This window comes from Erithacus rubecula (genome assembly GCF_903797595.1).
Source record: "Erithacus rubecula genome assembly, chromosome: 3".
Lineage (NCBI taxonomy): Eukaryota > Metazoa > Chordata > Aves > Passeriformes > Muscicapidae > Erithacus > Erithacus rubecula.
This window is the reverse complement of record NC_136689.1, coordinates 107437171-107454313: the sequence shown is the minus strand read 5'-3', so window position 1 is coordinate 107454313 and position 17143 is coordinate 107437171. Positions and strand designations below refer to the sequence as shown.

The following is a 17143-nucleotide window of genomic DNA, read 5'->3' as shown; positions in this document are numbered from 1 at the left end:
GAAAATTTGCTCTGTGTGCCTTTTACTGCAGTAACTGCAATTTCTTTGCTTGAGTTGGGGTTTGTTATTACATCAGTGCTACAGTGTTTTCAGTAAAGCCATTTCCAGGACTAAATATTGTTTTGGTCTTTTAAAAAAACCTTAGCCTTGTAAGGAACAGGTACTTTAAAGAGGTAGAAGAAAATGCTGTATTTGAATTTCCATCTTTACTTACTGATATTGTTATCTTAATTTTCTGTGTAGCAAACTTGTCTTAGTGTCTATACGAAAGATAGAGCAGCAAAATGTAAAATCTCAGCACTGGAACTTCTGATAAAGGTAACATGCATTCTATAAATCTCTCTTATTTCTAGAAAAGAAGTAGAAAATCTGCTGTATTACTATAGTTACACTATATCATGCAGAAAATCTGTATCACAGAGTGGCAGAGTAAGCTGAATTGGGAGGGATCTACAAGGATCGTTGAGTCCACCCCTGCACAGGACCATCCCCAAAAGTCACACCATGTGCCTGAGAGCACTGTGCACACATTTCCTGAACCATTGTCAGGCGTGGTGCTGTCACCCCTTCCCTGGGGAGCCTGGTCAGTGCCCAGCCACCCTTTGGGTGGAGAACTGACACCTTCAGGCCTCTCCCTTGGGTTCTGTCACAGGACACCACAGGGAAGAGATCAGTGTCTGCCCCTCCTCTTCCCCTCACAAGGAAGTTGTAGTCTGTGGTAGCAAGAGAATGGTAATAGCTAATATTTAGATGTTAAAAAGAAAATGTTTTAACAACACATTGTCCTCAGTATTTCCCTGTAGGCTGTTTAGATGTGGGCATGTAATTCCTTCATCTGTTAGAGCAAGACAAATTTTTTTTTTTTGAGGGCAGTTGCAAATCTCTCTGTTTATTGTGGTTATTTAAAGAGAAATTTTGCTGTTCAATTGCATTATTGCTTTAAAATACTGTGTATTATGTATGATACTGTAATTTTTCCTGGAAAGGCTGATCTGAAACAGAGACTAGACAGAGCAAAAGGAATAAAATAGGTGTTTATTGAAAGGATACTTTGGGCAGTGCAAGAGCCAGCCCAGGCTACACCCAAGTCAAATCCAGGATGTATTCTGGTCACTTTTGTAAGTTTTGGTTCATCTACACATGGGGGTCAATTATCCAACCACAGCCCCAGGTTATGAAATCTCAGCCCCTTGACTTGCCTCCTTTCCCTTGCCATTGTTTATGTTTTTTGGGTACCAGTTCTCCTTGATTCTCTAGCTAGAAGGGAATTGTTTTGTCTAACTACCCTGTGAAGAGACCTTACTTACACCTAATATGAGGTTTCAGAGTTGCACACTAAGGAGCAGAGATTCTGAAAAACAAAAAAGCTAAAAACCAAGGTATCAATAATATAAGATAAAGTATTTGAAATGTGTGGAGGAGAATGATTTTTTTCCCAGAAGTGTAGTTGCTGTGTGAGACAGTAGTTCCTTTGAATGCATTTAGACTCTTCTTTTGTAAATATTTTTCTGACTACTTAGGTTTTTTTAAGAAAAACAGAACTCCCTTCTGAGTTGTTCTGAGTCAGTTTTGTGTATTGGATTGACATCATACTAGCAGGGAGAGAAATGCAGTGTGATAAAAGCTACTGCAGACTTGCTAAGCCTGTGCTCTAGTGGGGTTTATATGTACATAGGTATAAATCATACCGTGTATAGTTCTCATGTGGATGATCTATATATAGTATGTATACTATAAACTAGAAATTGTAAGTTTTGTATCTATGCATACATAGGAAGGTAGTTTGTTGTTAAAGTAGGTTGCATGCCATTACTTTTATTTGGACAAGTCCCATTAGATATCTTTCATTAAATAGCATACTTGCTTACTGAAACTGAACTTGCATATATGAACTGTGGTTTTATTTAGTATTGGAGTATTTGTCTTAATGCTTTTCCTTTTTTTTTTTTTTTTTTATGCATCTTAGTTGCTTCATAGTTTACAACGTTCCTGTCTGATGGAAGAAATGAAAGTCAGAGAGATATTTAATAAATTTTATGGGGAACTTGCTGCAAAAAGTAAAATTCCTGATACAGGTAGGCCTTAGTTTTTCTTCAATTGTCCCCTCTGCTCAGCACTAGTGAGGTCACACCTTGAATCCTGTGTTCAGTGCTGGGCCCCTCACTACAAGAAAGACGTTGAGGGGCTGGAGCATGTCCAGCAATGGAGATGGGGAAGGGTCTGGAGCACAAGTGTGATGAGGAGCAGCTGAGGGAATTGGGGGTTTTATCCTGGAGAAAAGGAGCCTCAGGGGAGACCTTACTGCTCTCTACAACCACCTGATAGGAGGCTGTAGCAAGGTAGGGATTGGCCTCTTCTCCCAGGTAACAAGTGACAGGACAGGAGGAAATGACTTCAAGTTGCACCAGGGAAGGTTTAGAGTAGATATTAGGAGTAATTTCTTCATGGTAAGGGCTGTCAGTCATTGGAACAGGCTTCCAGGGAAGTAGTGGAGTCATCATTGCTGGACATGTTTAACAGATGTGTAGATGTGGCACTTGGCTCAGTGGTGAGACTTGGCAGTGTGGTTTAATGGTTGAACTTGATTATCCTAAAGGTCTGTTCCAACCTAAACTACTCTGATTCTAAAGCTCTTGGTGATTTTATTCTAACCCTGGCTGGTGTTGTCCTCAAAGCTGCAGTTTTAGTGTGATGGTTCTTGCATTGGTCACCTCTAATGTGAGCTCATCCATTCTGCCTTGCCTGATTATATTATTTATGGCATATTACTATGACCTCCAGTTTGGTCATTATGGCTAGTTACTGCTGAAATCTTGGCTTTATGGGTCTACCCCTCATAAAACTTGTGCCTACATAGGATCCTTCAGTCTGAATTCAAGACTAGAAACTTCAGCTAGATGTTGGCCTTAACAAGTGCTTCCTCAGTGTATATGGCCTTTAAATTTGTTTTCTGAGCCCTGTTTAAAAATAATAAATGTGTTTAACTTTCTGATGTGAGAGGAGGATGCATCTCACATTGTAGTATATAGCTCTATATATATGTGAGTGTATATATATAAGGATGTTTGCTGCACACTATAGTCATCATTTATACCATCAGGGATTGTTTTCTCACTGTTGCAAGTTAGTAGGAATTGCACTGGAAATGTTGAAGTAATGATTTCAATAATTAAAGTTTAACAATATTAAAAATTGCTTTCTAGTGTTGGAAAAGATCTATGAGCTTTTGGGAGTTTTGGCAGAAGTCCAGCCTGGTGACATGATTAACAACTCTGAGAAACTGTTCCGAGCTTATTTGGGAGAGCTTAGAACACAGGTATGATTGGAATTTCTTTTCATTCTTTGGTTTTTTATTTTGGCTTTTTTGCATTGCTTTGTTTTTGTTGGTTTTTTTTCCCCTTTGAAGTGTATAGCACTGGCTCTTGGAATACTACTGTAGCTAGTACAATTTGTGGTGATCTAACTGGCCAATCATAAATGCTTCCTGAAGGACTGTTTAAGTTGTGTTCTCTGGCTCTGAGAAGCTTTCAAAGTGAAAATTCAAGGCCATCAATAACAGCAAATTAACCAATTCACTGTGTGAAAAGATGACATGTGATGATCATCCCCCAAGAAATGTTACCTTGGCATTCACTGGTAGTTTCTGCTTTGTTCTGTACTGGCTGCAAAATTCTTTCATATGAGGTAAACATCACATTTCTGCTGAACTTTCATATATTCTGAATTTTTAAGTACTTTTAAGACATTAGTGTATTTTATCTAAGTTTTGGTATGGTTGGTCCATGCTTTTGAAATTATCTCTTGTGCTTCCCTCCAAATGGTGTAACACTTAGGAGTAAAGATGTTTCTGTGTAGTTGTTCCATAGACTTGGGTGCTGATATAACTGTTAAGTTGAAATAAGTTATTTACCTACATTTCTAGGAACTGGGAAGCCTTGGTGTAAATTTATCTTAGCCTGAGGATATTTTATTCTTTTCAGATGACATCTGCTACGAGGGGACCCAAGCTGCCTCTTGTAGCAGGATGTCTGAGGGGACTGGTTGCACTCATGTACAACTTTACCAAGTCTGTGGATGAGGGTATGTTCTTTTTCTGTGTGAAAGGCAGTGACACATTTTGGTACAGTTTTACAGACAGTTGTACATTTAATTATTACACAACCAAAAAGTAGCATCATTTCTGTGTGTAAACTCAGAATTGAAATTTCCCTATTAGTGGATGGTTCTTGCAAAATATATAGTCACACAGTCCCTGTAATCTGTCTATGTGTGAAGTGGCTTTATCAGTGTTTTTCTGTATGTAAATCTTTTTCTGACCATATATTGAGCAGCTGTGAGAGCCACATTGAAGCTGGAATGCAGTTTGTATGGAGATGTGTTTCTCTTAAGAGTCAACTTAAATATGGGTATTCAGAAAAATCAGCTAATGCAGATGTACTTTTTTAATGTAAGAGTATTATAGGAAAAAATGTCTCTGTCTCTTAAAATGAGATATATAAGGCTTTCCAATATCACTTCTTCATATCAAGCTTTGATAAAAATATCTTAGTCTCTGCCTTATCTCTGCCTACTGTATAAGAGTAGTGAAATACTCACTATTGGATTGTTTCACAGATCCTCAGACTGCAAAGGAAATTTTTGATTTTGCAATGAAGGCAATCAACCCACAGGTAAAATCTGCTACATGTTAATTGTTCTGCATAAACAAGTTAGCCCTGGTGAAGAGTCAATCCCAGTGACAAACCTTTTCTGCTATTACAGATTGATCAGAAGCGATATGCAGTACCTCTAGGTAAGATAAAATCTATTTCCATTCATGCTGAGGTGGATACTGTCTTTTGTTTGGAATTGTTCATTCTTTACAGGTGTCTCTAGTTTTTTATCTTCTAAGCTGGCTGGGGGGAAGGCTATTGTACATCAAACTGGAATATAGAGGTTAACAGGTATTTGATTAAACTAGTCTAGGTCTAATCAACTTACAAATAGCAGCATTATACTTGATGCCATTTACCCCTCTGGAGTAGTACAAAACTGTGATGTGAGAAAGGAATGGTAGAAATAAGAGGAGTGTAGTTAATTAGGAGAAAAGAGGTGACAGTGGATTGAGTTAAAAGAAAAATTAAAGAGAGAAGTTTCACTGGAATAAGGAGAAAAAGAATGGGTGAAAAAATCGGAAGGTTAGAAATTTGCCTGTGAAATGTGAGTGGCTTATTCAGAAATTGCAAAAATGCAAGGTTTGAATATTAGGCCCATGGTAATCTTGAGGGGTAAAACCCTCTTCAAAGACAGTCTACTCTCCCCCCCGTTAATTCAATAAGGATCTTGAAATTTCATTTATGCTTATTTGGAATAGTGAAATGATCTATAATCTGAATTCTGTATTTGTCTGCATCACAGTTTGGCAGAGGAGGGGAGATGTGCATATGTCTTGACAACAGAAACCAGATCCTTCTGAATTGTGCAAATGAACTATTCTTTTTTATAGCCACTGAAGTCCCTTCCTTTTTCAAAATTAATGTAAATTACATCTGAACACGGCTGTGCATTCTATCATGTTGTACATTTTAAAGGAGGATTTTGGAAGGTTGTTTTCATGTTGAAGTTCTTCATATTTGGATACTGATACTGTAGAGTATCAGTAGAGGCTAGAAAAATATATTTTATAGCCTCCAGTCATGGTGGGTCTGCCTACCTAAAGTCCTAATGTGGACTTTCACAGTCTGGGCTGGATGTGTAAAATGTAATGTAAGTCTGGTTTTTAAGGAGAATTGTTTTTAAATTGCAGCTGGGTTACAGTTATTCATCTGGCACTCTGCTCAGTTTGGAGCCTTGCTCATGGACAACTATGTGTTCCTCTATGAAGTGATGTGCAAATGGTGTGGCCACACTCATCAGGAGCTGAAGAAAGCCAGCTATTCTGCACTAGATTCGTTCATCAAGCAGGTGTGGTACCTTCACTGGGATCTCCAAGTCTAAAGCAAAATTAAATTTCTTGAAATAGTGGGACTGTTTGGTGCTTGGAAGTTCAATGAATCTATTTAATGAATAATTACGTGGTTTGAAGTGCTTTGTATTGCAAGCTAGGTATCTTCTAAGACTTACTGTCATTTTTTTGTGAAATGCTGGAATGTTTGTATCTGTTTCACAGATTTCTTTAATGGTGGCTAAAGATGCAGAGCTACACAAGAGCAAGTTGCAGTTCTTCATGGAGCAGTTCTATGGAATAATCAGGAGGATGGATTCGAGCAGCAAAGAGCTGTCCATCGCCATTCGCGGATATGGGCTGTTCGCAGCAGTACGTGCAAAGGAGTTACTCTGATGAAGGAGCTTACTGACAGCATCTAAAGCTAGGATTCATACACCATGCATTTTACAATTTTGCACAGCCCTTTTAATAGGGAATGCTCTGTTTCTGGACTAAGTGTTGGACATAATTAATTGCACTGAAAAATATCTTTTGGATGAAAATTTTTAAAACGTATACTGATTCTAGTGGGAGCTCTTGAAGCGTTGGGTTGTAGTTAATTCTTGTGCACAAGTTCTGAACTGGAAAAACAGGAGCTTCATATACAGCTGTCACAAAACTTCAGGATGTACTTAATTGCTTAGGTACAAGCAGTAATACCTTGTTAACTCCCTCAGCATTTAAATGGTAGAATCCAGGCTTTGCTCTGAAAGTAGTTTAGAGATTGTTACAGAGCTCAGTCAAACAGTTGACTGCAGGACAGTAGGAGGTGATTTGTGAAACAACCACAAAGTAAAATACAACAAGAAACAACAAACAAAACCATGCTTGCATACCGATGTGGGTAGCATGTGTTTGTCAGGAAGCACTAGGAACAAACTTCCAGTTTCTGGGAGTATGACAATGAAGTTAAAAGTCAATAAAGAAAGGGTGGTATTTATGTATTTGTAGCCTCCGTGCTTGATGGTGGTGCCACAGCTTTTACCTAATAGACTTTTTTTTTTTTTTTTTCTCAAAGCAAAAAATTAGGTTAAATAATATTAAAGATTATTTAAAGAAGTTTAGGAATTGCAACAGAATAGCTGGTTATTAGCTGAATCCTTTTTGTTACCTTTTCAGTAGAGTGCAATTGTTTGTAGAATATGTGCTTTGTTCAAACCTAGTCTTCCTCTCTGTTATATGAGGTAGAAAGGAGTTGAGTTCAAGGCATTGGTTCCAGAAAAAATGAAGTGTCTCAAATGAGGGAGTTGAAGGAACTCTATTAAAAACATATTAAGGCTGTATTATAAAACTCTATTAAAAATGGAATGCAAGAACTTAAAATTGCCTAATGTAAGTACAGAGATAGGATAATACTGCAATTTTTAACAAATTCAATGCTCCACTGCCTATCAAAATCTAATATGTTAAGACAATTAATACTTGTTACTGTGTTTAAGATAAATCTTGGCTAAGCATCGGATGCTGGGTTGTGAGGAAGTAGAGTGTTGGTGCTGCTGCAGATTGTGGCTGTAACACTGAACTTGTGTTCATATTTGGTTCAGTTTCAAGGCAGAATATTTCTTTAATTGCTGAAATAATCTTAAAATAATACTTGGAAGTTCCACGAGTGATAAATGGATAGTCTTGATTTTGTCAGCATGTTTTTAGACAGACCATATTCAACTTTTAGGCTAACAGCCATATTTCACTATTACGTAAATCAGTCCATTCTTTTCCATGGTCTGTTCCCTACCACAGTTCTTGCCTGTGACCTGGTTCCTGTCCACAAAGACTGGTTTTTGACCTAGTTCATGCTGTGATTTACAAATCATTCTATAGAAATTTGTAAGCTTTGTTACAAACCCTCCATTACTCTTTGAGATACTTTCTACCTGTTCATTAGTTTAGGAATAGTCTATAGGTTTTGTTTGTACAGGACCTATAACAATAAAAGTTCAGAATTTGGACTGCTCAGTTAAGTGTTTAATAGTAGTAACCTGTCAGTGATAATCAGTTTAGCTGCATCAAGATAAGCCCCTTATTACTTGAATGCAGCTAATTGAAAATATAAGTGAATCTAAGCATCCATAATGCCATATTTAAGATATTTACAGACAAACTCCTATGTTTTTCAGGCTGAATATGAATTCATGACACTGAAAGTTCAAGTACTTTCACTGCATTAGTGAACTATTATTATAGTCCATGTCAGGTACTGAGTTTCTCATTCGTGTAGCAAGTACTTGAAGTTGGTTTATTTAGATGTATTGAGTTTCTGGAAAAAATTCGAATATTATTCCTGTTATGGTTCAGTGAAGACATGTGTGGGTTTTTAGTGCTACAGCATGCATTTATTTGCTCATCTCTACAAAACTGCCAAACCAGGTTTTTATTTTCTCTCTGTAAGCCCTGTAAAGCTATACATTCTGAGGATGTGGACAACATGTATGTGGAGCTCCTTCAGCGCTGTAAGCAAATGTTCCTCACAGAAGCAGAAACAATTGATGACCATCTGTATCAGCTACCAAGTTTCCTCCAGTCCATTGCAAGTGTGATATTCCATATAGATACTGTAAGTGGAGTATTTAAAGTACCACCCAATACTTTTATTCAGGGGCAGATGTGTGAGAGGGTAATAGCTGTGAACCTACCTATGGTAGAAGGTGTTTATTTAACTGAAGTGTGATGACATCTAGCCCCTGGGGGATGGGAAGAATATCAGGAGAATGCTCTAATGGATTTTATTTGAATGAAGAAAATGCACTGAATGTGCTAAATAAAATGTTACAGTGCATTGAAATGGAAACCATGATAGGCAAATGTGAATATTTTTTTAAATGTTATTTATTTAGACATAACCACAGACTTTCTGTGTTTATACCACTGTGCTGCTGCTTTGTCTTTTGGTACTGATACTTGGCATGTTCTCTGAGGCACTTTGGTCTTGATACTTTGATTCTGCTATGATGCTGTGCTGTCTGTTTAAATGAGGGCTTTCTGGATCTTACTTGGACTTGTGAAGTACAATTGGGGCATACATTTTGTGATTATGAGTAAGCAGATTATAGTGCTGTTAGTGTTGTTTAATTAAATTGGTACTTTTTAAATAAGCTCATAACTAGATTGACTGAAGACTAATCTGTTCAGAAGCTACTTTCTGTAATGTGGTCCAGGCAACTTTCTTACTCTGTTTGTTTAGTTTTATCTGGGGAGGATTTTGTTGTTGTTTTCTGTTTGTTTCTTTGAGTTTTTTGTATTTCTTAGATTAATTCACTTGCTAAGTCTCTTCCTGTTCTCAGAGTAGATCATGATGCAAGCTGAAATAATTTTACATAATTTGATAATGGTTATTTTGGTTTTTTTTTATTCTAGATTCCTGAGGTGTACACACCAGTTCTTGAACATCTAGTTGTGCTGCAGATCAGCAGCTTTCCACAGTACAGTGAAAAAATGCAGCCAGTCTGTTGCAGATCTATAATAAAAGTGTTTCTATCTCTCTCAGGAAAAGGTCCTGTTCTTTGGAGCTTTATTAGCACTGTGGGTGAGTCTGTGATATTAGCTTCATTGGAGTTTTTTGGGGTCATGTTTTTTTTTTGTCCTTTGGTTGTTTTTTTCCCCCCTAAATTGCTTAACTGATTCTAGGAGAGAAATGTGGAATAGTCATTCTGGGTCAAAAAGGAAGCTTGTTCTGTTCTCTAATAATGGAGGTTAGGTGTTTACATGGTGATATTTTTTCAATATCCACTGTTAAATAACTTCAGAAATACATTTAACAATCGTTTTGGATAACAAACTGGACGTGATTTAGGGCAGGAGAATACATGTGTTTGGTAAGACTTTCATTCCTGCTCTGAAGAATTATGGGAAGAAAGGGATTTCATAGAAAAGTGTGCAAAAAACTGTTCAGTGTCCTTTCAGTTACTCCTACAAAACAGCACAGAAAATAGAGTGAGTGTTATCTCTATTAGGAATGCTTTTTTTTTTTTTTTTTTTTTTTTTTTTTTTTTTCATGTTGTGGAACTTTTAAATAGCAAAATTTCAAATATGAAGTTAGTCAGGTATAGTTCTGTGAATTTAATACTGAATGTGTCAGTATTGGTAACTGACAGTTCTAGTAGTCTCAAGCATGCTGACATTTCAATGATTTTCAGAAATTATTTTTTATTTCTTTCAACTTTTTATCGTGGCTTTTCTCTGCTACTGGGGTATTTTCATTGTTTCCCATGTTCCTGAGTTGGGAAGTGATACACTCAAGTATCTTGTTGGTCTTAAGGCCATGAAAAATCATTGGGGGTTGTTGCCTTTTCAATAAGGGCTTTATGGATGATGTCTTGGTTATCATTCATAATCAGAAAAAAGTCAAAGCAGTGTTGAGAAAAAGTAGTAAGAAAAAAGTTCAGGATTGGTTACTTGTGGAACATCTTAATATCAAGGCTTTGATTTGGGCTATTTTGTCCTTAAAGGAAAAACTCTGTGTTCTTTTGCCTCTCTCTTACCATAACAGAACATACAAACTGATTTGTTTCATTGTTAATGTAATGAGTGATATGAATACTGTGCTTTTAAAATCTATTCAGGCAATTTGTTTTTTTGTTTGTTTCAGTGCATCAGGGATTAATCAGAATTTTCTCCAAGCCAATCACATTTTCGAAGGTAAAATAATGTTTAAACATATTTATTTTGTTTAGATTCCTAGAGTGTGCATTCAATTCCAGGTCTTGACAACCTAACCCAGTGAACAAGGGAAGGCCCAAAGAAGCAAAAATAGTACTATCCATTTTGTTATTAGTCCATTAGTGTTATATATTAGTCATTGGCTCATTTGTTCTGTCTCTCATCCCCACCTCTGCTCAGCACAGTGTGGATGTGCCTCTTGTGCTTAATAAAGAAAATTACAGGAAATAGATTTCTCTTTGGTCACACTGTCTGTAATAAAGTAGGCTGCAATTAAAGTCATCCAGCTTTCTTCCATGTTAAATTTTGGACATTGTAAACATTACTGAATGCATGTGTTAAGCAAGGATATTAAAACTTTTTAATCCTGTGTAGCAGAATAACTGTAGAATTTCTCAAATAACTGCATGTTAACAAATTAACAAATGTTTCTACCTGCTGCAGTGATGTTCCATTGTGTTGCATGGGTCAGGTAGTTCCATAGGCAGTTGTACTGGGATTTGACTGAGATGGAGTTAATTTTTCCCATAGAAGCTCTCACAGAGCTGTGCTTGTATTTATAACTGGAAATGTGTTGATAACACACCAGTATTTGAGCAGCACTGGCATGGCATCAAGGCTGACTCTCCCAACATTTTCCCCTCACCAGTAGGCTGGGGGGACAAGATGTTGGGAGGGGACAGAGCCAGGACAGCTGGCCCAAAGGGCCAAAGGGATGTTCCATGCCATGTGGTGTCTGGTCAGCATTAAAAGCTGGCAGAAGGGAGGAGGTGGGTGGCATTGGTTAAGGGGTTTGTCTTCAGGAACTTCTGTTCCATGTACCAAAACTCTACTTCCAAGGAAGTGGTTGGACATTCCCTGCTGATGGGAAGTAGAGAATAAATCTTTTGTTATCCTTTGCTACCAAACTGCTTCTATCTTGAGCCATGATTTTTTTCCATCTTATGGAAAAAGATCCAATAGATCCAAAAGATCCCAATCCTGGTGAGGAGGAGAGTGGTAGAATGGCCTGGTGGGAACCTGCCATGCACCCAGGGTCAAAGCATCAGAGCAATGTGTGTGACAAATATTGTGTTCCTTCAGGATTTTTTTGGAAAAGAAACTTCTGAATCAGAAGAAGCTTTTGAAGCTGGAGAAGTTGGGACACGAAGATCAAAAGTACCAACTTACAAGGACTATCTGTACCTCTTTAGAAGTCTACTGGGCTGTGACACAGTAAAGGTAAAGTATAGTTAACATGGAAATACAAAATGAAACTGAAAATGAAACACGATCCCGAGTCTTGTTGTCTTACAGCTGCTTCTCTAATCTCAGACTTTTTCCAAATGTCATGCTGTAGAAGAACTGTTTTCTGCTTTTAGTTGGATTTATGAATGATAAATCAAGTAAACAGGGAATAATTTATGTTTTCATACCCAAAAACATCTAAAACTGGATTCTCTGGATCATTTAAATGTTAGTTTGTAAATGAAAGAAATAATTTTAATTTGTGTTTTGAAAGATGAACATTTTTGTCCTACACAGGAGTGTGTTTTTGAAGATGCAAACTTCCTTACTGAAAATGCACAGCTGCAATCCCTGAGTCATGTCCTGTATGATGAATTTATAAAATCTGTTTTGAAGATTATTGAGAAATTGGACCTGACTCTTCAGAAACTGGATGTGAGTGAACAGGTGAGACCTGAGGACCTATCCATTAACTCTTGCTGTTGTAGGGGAACCAAAATCCTGTCTCTTGTTTTGTTTTCATTATGCCTAGATAGCACCTTTTAGTCCTTGAAATAACATTTATCCTAGATAAAATGTTATGCTTAATATTTCTCCATGTTGCATTGCAGTGTTAGATGGAAACATTAGAATCAGTAGAAGTTCGCAGAATCTGTTACATTAGACTTTCTACTCTGGAATCTACTGTTTTTCATTTTCCAACTGCTTTTCTCCTTAGAAGCTGGTGTCTCTTATTTTTCCTTTCAGTTACTGATGTGTCAGCAATTAGCCCTTCATCTGTTGGAGTACCTAGTAACAGCTAAAAAGATAGACTGTTAACGTGGCAAAAAAAGGTGCAAAAACTTTCTGTGTTGTCACAGATCCAGTGTTCTTTCTTCAATATTTATTTTCAGGATGAAAATGCAGGTGACAGTGCTTTGATTAGCCCTTCTTCTGATCCTGCTTCAAACCTTCAGCCAACAAAGCCAGTAGATTTTATTGCCTTTATAAATCTTGTGGAGTTCTGCAGGTATGGATAGGGTTTTATGTAATTTGAAAGTTACAGAGTGATTGGCAGAAAGAAGTTTGAGGTGAAATGCATTTAAGATTCATGTTTCTGAGTTAGTTTGATGGATCATATTTCAAAATGCACAAGATGGTTAGGAGAGAGACAGTGAGGGTTTTCAGATAGGTAAATACATACAAGGTCATCAGCTCAGGTTTTTTAGTAGAGTATAGGAGACATTCATTAGCATTCACTAACATTATTTGGATGTAGTTGCCTTTCATTATATGTTGTAACTTCTGGTATTATCCTGACCATGTGTCCTAAATACTTAAGAAACCAAACATTAAGGACATTAAGTGAAAGGTACAGCTTTAGTTGCTTGTGGAGTCTCAGTAATGAAATGTGATATATGAGGATGTGTGTTTGTATAAATTCAGTAATGAGCTATAATAATGGATAACTGGCTTTGCCCTCTAAAAAAAAATTAAAATATTCCTGTGCTTGACTCATAAGGCAGCATGCATTTATTCTCTGTCTTTGGAGCTGCTCAGTTACAGCAATATTTCTTTCATGTACTGACGTGAAAGTTTTTTTTTTAAATAAAACATTGTATGTGATTACTTTTTTCTTTTATTTTCTCCTGTGTTTTTGGTGCATTGGTTTTAGAGACATACTTCTGGAGAAACATGTGGAATACTTTCACCCTTGGGTATATTCCTTTGGTTATGAGCTTATTATACATTCAACAAGACTACCTCTTATTAGTGGATTCTACAAGCTGCTCTCAGTTACAATGAAAATTGCCAAGAGGATAAAATACTTTGAGGTGAGATCTTTTACCCAGTGGAGTGGTAACATGTTCTATTAATGACTGTGTCATTCTTTATGTATATTATTTTATTCCCTATGGAAAATAGTTCATTGAAACTGTTACTGGATTGTTTCAAATGTTTATAGCTTCCTATGTCTCCATAATTAGAAGCACATTAAAAGTCAAAATTCAGGCTAGAAGCCCAGTTTCTGAAGAGACACCATCCATGTATAAACACAGAATCTCAGAACTGTTAGTGTTGGAAAGGACCTCTGGAATTCATCCCATCCTACCACTCTGGGAGTTAGTGTCACCCAGAGCAGGTGACACAGCAACTCATCAAGGTGGGTTTGGAATGTTTTCAGAGAGGGAGAATCTACAACCTCCCTGAACAGCCTACTCCAGTGCTCTTCCACCTCCATGTTCTTTCCAAAATCCTGAGCTGAGTGAACAGAGAGATGGGATGCAATGTAGATGGTATAAAAGATATTTTGGATAGAAACCATCGAACCAGAGCAGGGGAGCCATGTATGAGTTAATTACTCAACTTCTGGACTGTACTCCTGTTGCACTCAGTGATTTCCACAGGGAATATGATGCCCCATTGGTGGATGCACTAGCTGTGGTTTGGAAGCTGTTGGAATAAAGCATGTGGGTGTGTGCCCAACACAGAGCCCAGTGTCTCTGCCACTGCTGCTGCTGGCATCAAGTGCAGCACATTTGGAAACACGTTGGTGTAGTTGCTTGTACTGTGGACACTGTTGTAAACTGTTTTCTTATTATACCAGCATTCTTGCCACCTGGATGTCCACTGTTAGGAAAGTTTGGGTTTTTATAGTTTGTTGCATGAGCAGAGAAAATTAAGCCATTGAGAAGTTACTTTGAAGTCTTGTTTAATTCTGTAATATTTAATATATTCCAAAAAGTTGACCCTCAGTGAACCATATTAATGTTAATTTCTAACCTCTGAAAGATCAAAGATACATTTCAAGCTTTCACTGACAGCAGTGTCATATTGGACTGTATGATGTATGAACTTGTGGTTCATATATGTAATATGTGCTTTTTAATATATTGACTTGTGGTTTCTGTTTGGTAGGGTGTCAGTCCAAGGAGCCTCAGAAGATGTCCTGAAGACCCAGAAAAGAGCTCTTGCTTTGCACTCTTTGTAAAGTTTGGAAAAGAGGTAAGGAATTTTGCTCACTAACTTTCTTCTCACTGACTTTCTGGATATAAACATACGTGATTCAATCAACATTTTATCTTCTGAGGAATCTTACATGTACAGTAGAAGTATTCTTGTATTTTGAGCTGTGCAACATAGTGGGGTTTTAATATCTTTTTCTGTTTGTTTTTTACATAATGTCAAAAGATGTGTTGGTCACCAGTTCATATACAGTTGAGAAATAACAGTATAAATACTTCTGGTAACTGTCCACAGGTGAATGAGATTCCAGTATTGGTTTTGGCTTGTTTTGCATGGGTATTGATACAGTTAAGTCAAGATTTCAAAAGGTTTATGCTTGTTTTCAATCTATTATTCTGAATTTTAGGTTGCAGCAAAAATGAAACAGTACAAAGATGAGTTGTTGGCATCTTGTCTGATTTTTTTGCTCTCTTTACCACATGACATCATCATGCTTGATATCAAAGCATATATTCCTGCACTGCAGGTGAGTCAAAGTGATTTACATTAGCACTTTTTTACCTTAAGATATGTACAAACATTCTGTAGCAAAGTCAGTATTAAGGTAACTATTATGCTTTCTACAGTCTTCAGTAAGATAGCATTCAAATGACATGACCCTTTGGATAAAAAATAAATTGTTGGAATTTGCTTTTACACTAAGCTGACTCTCTTAGTGCCTGTGTTGCAATATAAATGTATTTCCTGTGCTGATCTTGAGTGAGATGCTAAGCAGAGAAAAGTTATTGCAAAGGGGGATATACACTGAATGCTTTTAAATTTGTCTCTTTTACCATTAAGTAACAATAGTCAATATATATGTGAAAAGCTGATAGTTTTGTATTTGACACTTAGAATGCATTTAAGCTGGGCCTAAGCTGTACCCCAATGGCTGATCTGGGCCTGGATGCTTTGGAAGACTGGTCAGCTCACATCCCCAGACACATGATGCAGCCCTGTTACAAGGATGTCCTGCCTCTTCTTGATGGTTATTTGAAAAGCTCTACATCTGCAGGTACATACATGCAAAAAATTGCTTTTCTTAAGGAAGAGGAAAATAATTTTTTATTAAGATGCAGATAGGCCATACCTTTTATTTAGATGGTTCACTTTCTGTGTTTGGAACAACATAACTTCCCTTAAAACCTAAAATGCACTTTTTTCTTAAACTAGGATTTACTTGCTTCTGCTGAACAACCAGTAATCATTGCCATTCTATTTATTACTTCTGTATGTTATGTCCTTTTTTTGCTTAAATTAGCTTAGTTTTTACTAAGAGACTTACTTTCCTTAATAGAGATTTTAAGTGAAAGAATAATTGTCACATTTTAAAAATAAAAATGGGAAAAACAAGAGTGGCGGTTTTTTTAATGACACTATGAGAAGGTGCATGAGATGCTGGTACAATAAACTGGTGTTGATATGCCTTTTTTTTTTTGTTCATCAGTTGAATCCCAAAATAACTGGGAAGTAAGGAAACTTTCTCAAGCAGCCCAGAAAGGACGTAATAAAGTTGTGATACAGCGTATAAGAAAAGCAAAGACATTTTCAGTGGTAAGAACTCTCTTTCTTTTCAGACTTAAATGTTAATCCTTTCTTCCCACTGCTTCTTTTGTGTTCTTACATGCATACTTTTTTTTATGAGGCCTAGTTTTATCTTAGATGAGCTTAATTAATTCCATTCTACAGTGTGGCTCAAAAAGCTGTTACATCAGCATAGCTGGAAAGATGTTATATTCCAGAGTGAGGATGGGAATTAAGCAGGAAAAGGGGACTGAAGAAATCCTGTATGAGAATATCACTGCTAGACATTATGGCAACAAAAATTTAACTCCCAACACCCCAAATCAGGTCCAGCTTAGCAGTTTTGCAGTATGCAATACAGTTTTGTGAATGTTTCAGCATTTCAGGGATTTTTAATTGTCTTGTGGATAGGCTTACAGTCTTTAGAGGCCAACATATGTACTACTTTGTCCAGTGGCCTCTCAAATGTAAATGTTGATTTATTTGTATATTCCAGTACACAAAGTAACTTGGAATAAACCACTTTTTAGGTATGATACTATTAGTTAGTCTTATATATAGAATTCTTTCCAACCTGGTTGTCTTTAAACATGGTGCTCCTGGAGTGAGTCCAGTGGAGAGCTGCAAAGATGATTAGAGGCCTGGAGCACCTCTTATGAGGAAAGGCTGAGGGATCTCAGCCTGTTTAACCTGGAGAAGTGAAGAGTGAGAGGAGACCTCATCAGTGTCTATCAGTATCTGAAGGGAGGGTGCCAAAAGGATGGGGCCAGGCTCTTCTCAGTGATG

The 17143-nt window shown here is 37.1% G+C and overlaps 1 protein-coding gene across 3 annotated transcripts in view; it reads left to right on the top strand.

Annotated features, from left to right (window-relative positions):
• PRKDC (protein kinase, DNA-activated, catalytic subunit) overlaps positions 1–17143 on the top strand; it is a gene marked incomplete at its 5' end in the record, with an annotated part of 81230 nt that overhangs the window by 1380 nt on the left and 62707 nt on the right. For all 3 annotated transcript variants that reach the window (XR_013773515.1, XM_079299378.1, XM_079299377.1), the window contains 19 exons: positions 244–318; positions 1967–2075; positions 3204–3316; positions 3981–4080; positions 4615–4670; positions 4762–4792; positions 5786–5943; positions 6149–6295; positions 8355–8519; positions 9320–9488; positions 10551–10600; positions 11705–11842; positions 12146–12295; positions 12742–12857; positions 13503–13662; positions 14747–14833; positions 15201–15320; positions 15689–15848; positions 16281–16387. Coding sequence is in view for 2 of the 3 variants with exons in the window: in XM_079299378.1 (XP_079155504.1) it covers positions 244–318; positions 1967–2075; positions 3204–3316; positions 3981–4080; positions 4615–4670; positions 4762–4792; positions 5786–5943; positions 6149–6295; positions 8355–8519; positions 9320–9488; positions 10551–10600; positions 11705–11842; positions 12146–12295; positions 12742–12857; positions 13503–13662; positions 14747–14833; positions 15201–15320; positions 15689–15848; positions 16281–16387 (2211 nt within the window). The remainder of the gene's footprint in view (positions 1–243; positions 319–1966; positions 2076–3203; positions 3317–3980; positions 4081–4614; positions 4671–4761; positions 4793–5785; positions 5944–6148; positions 6296–8354; positions 8520–9319; positions 9489–10550; positions 10601–11704; positions 11843–12145; positions 12296–12741; positions 12858–13502; positions 13663–14746; positions 14834–15200; positions 15321–15688; positions 15849–16280; positions 16388–17143) is intronic.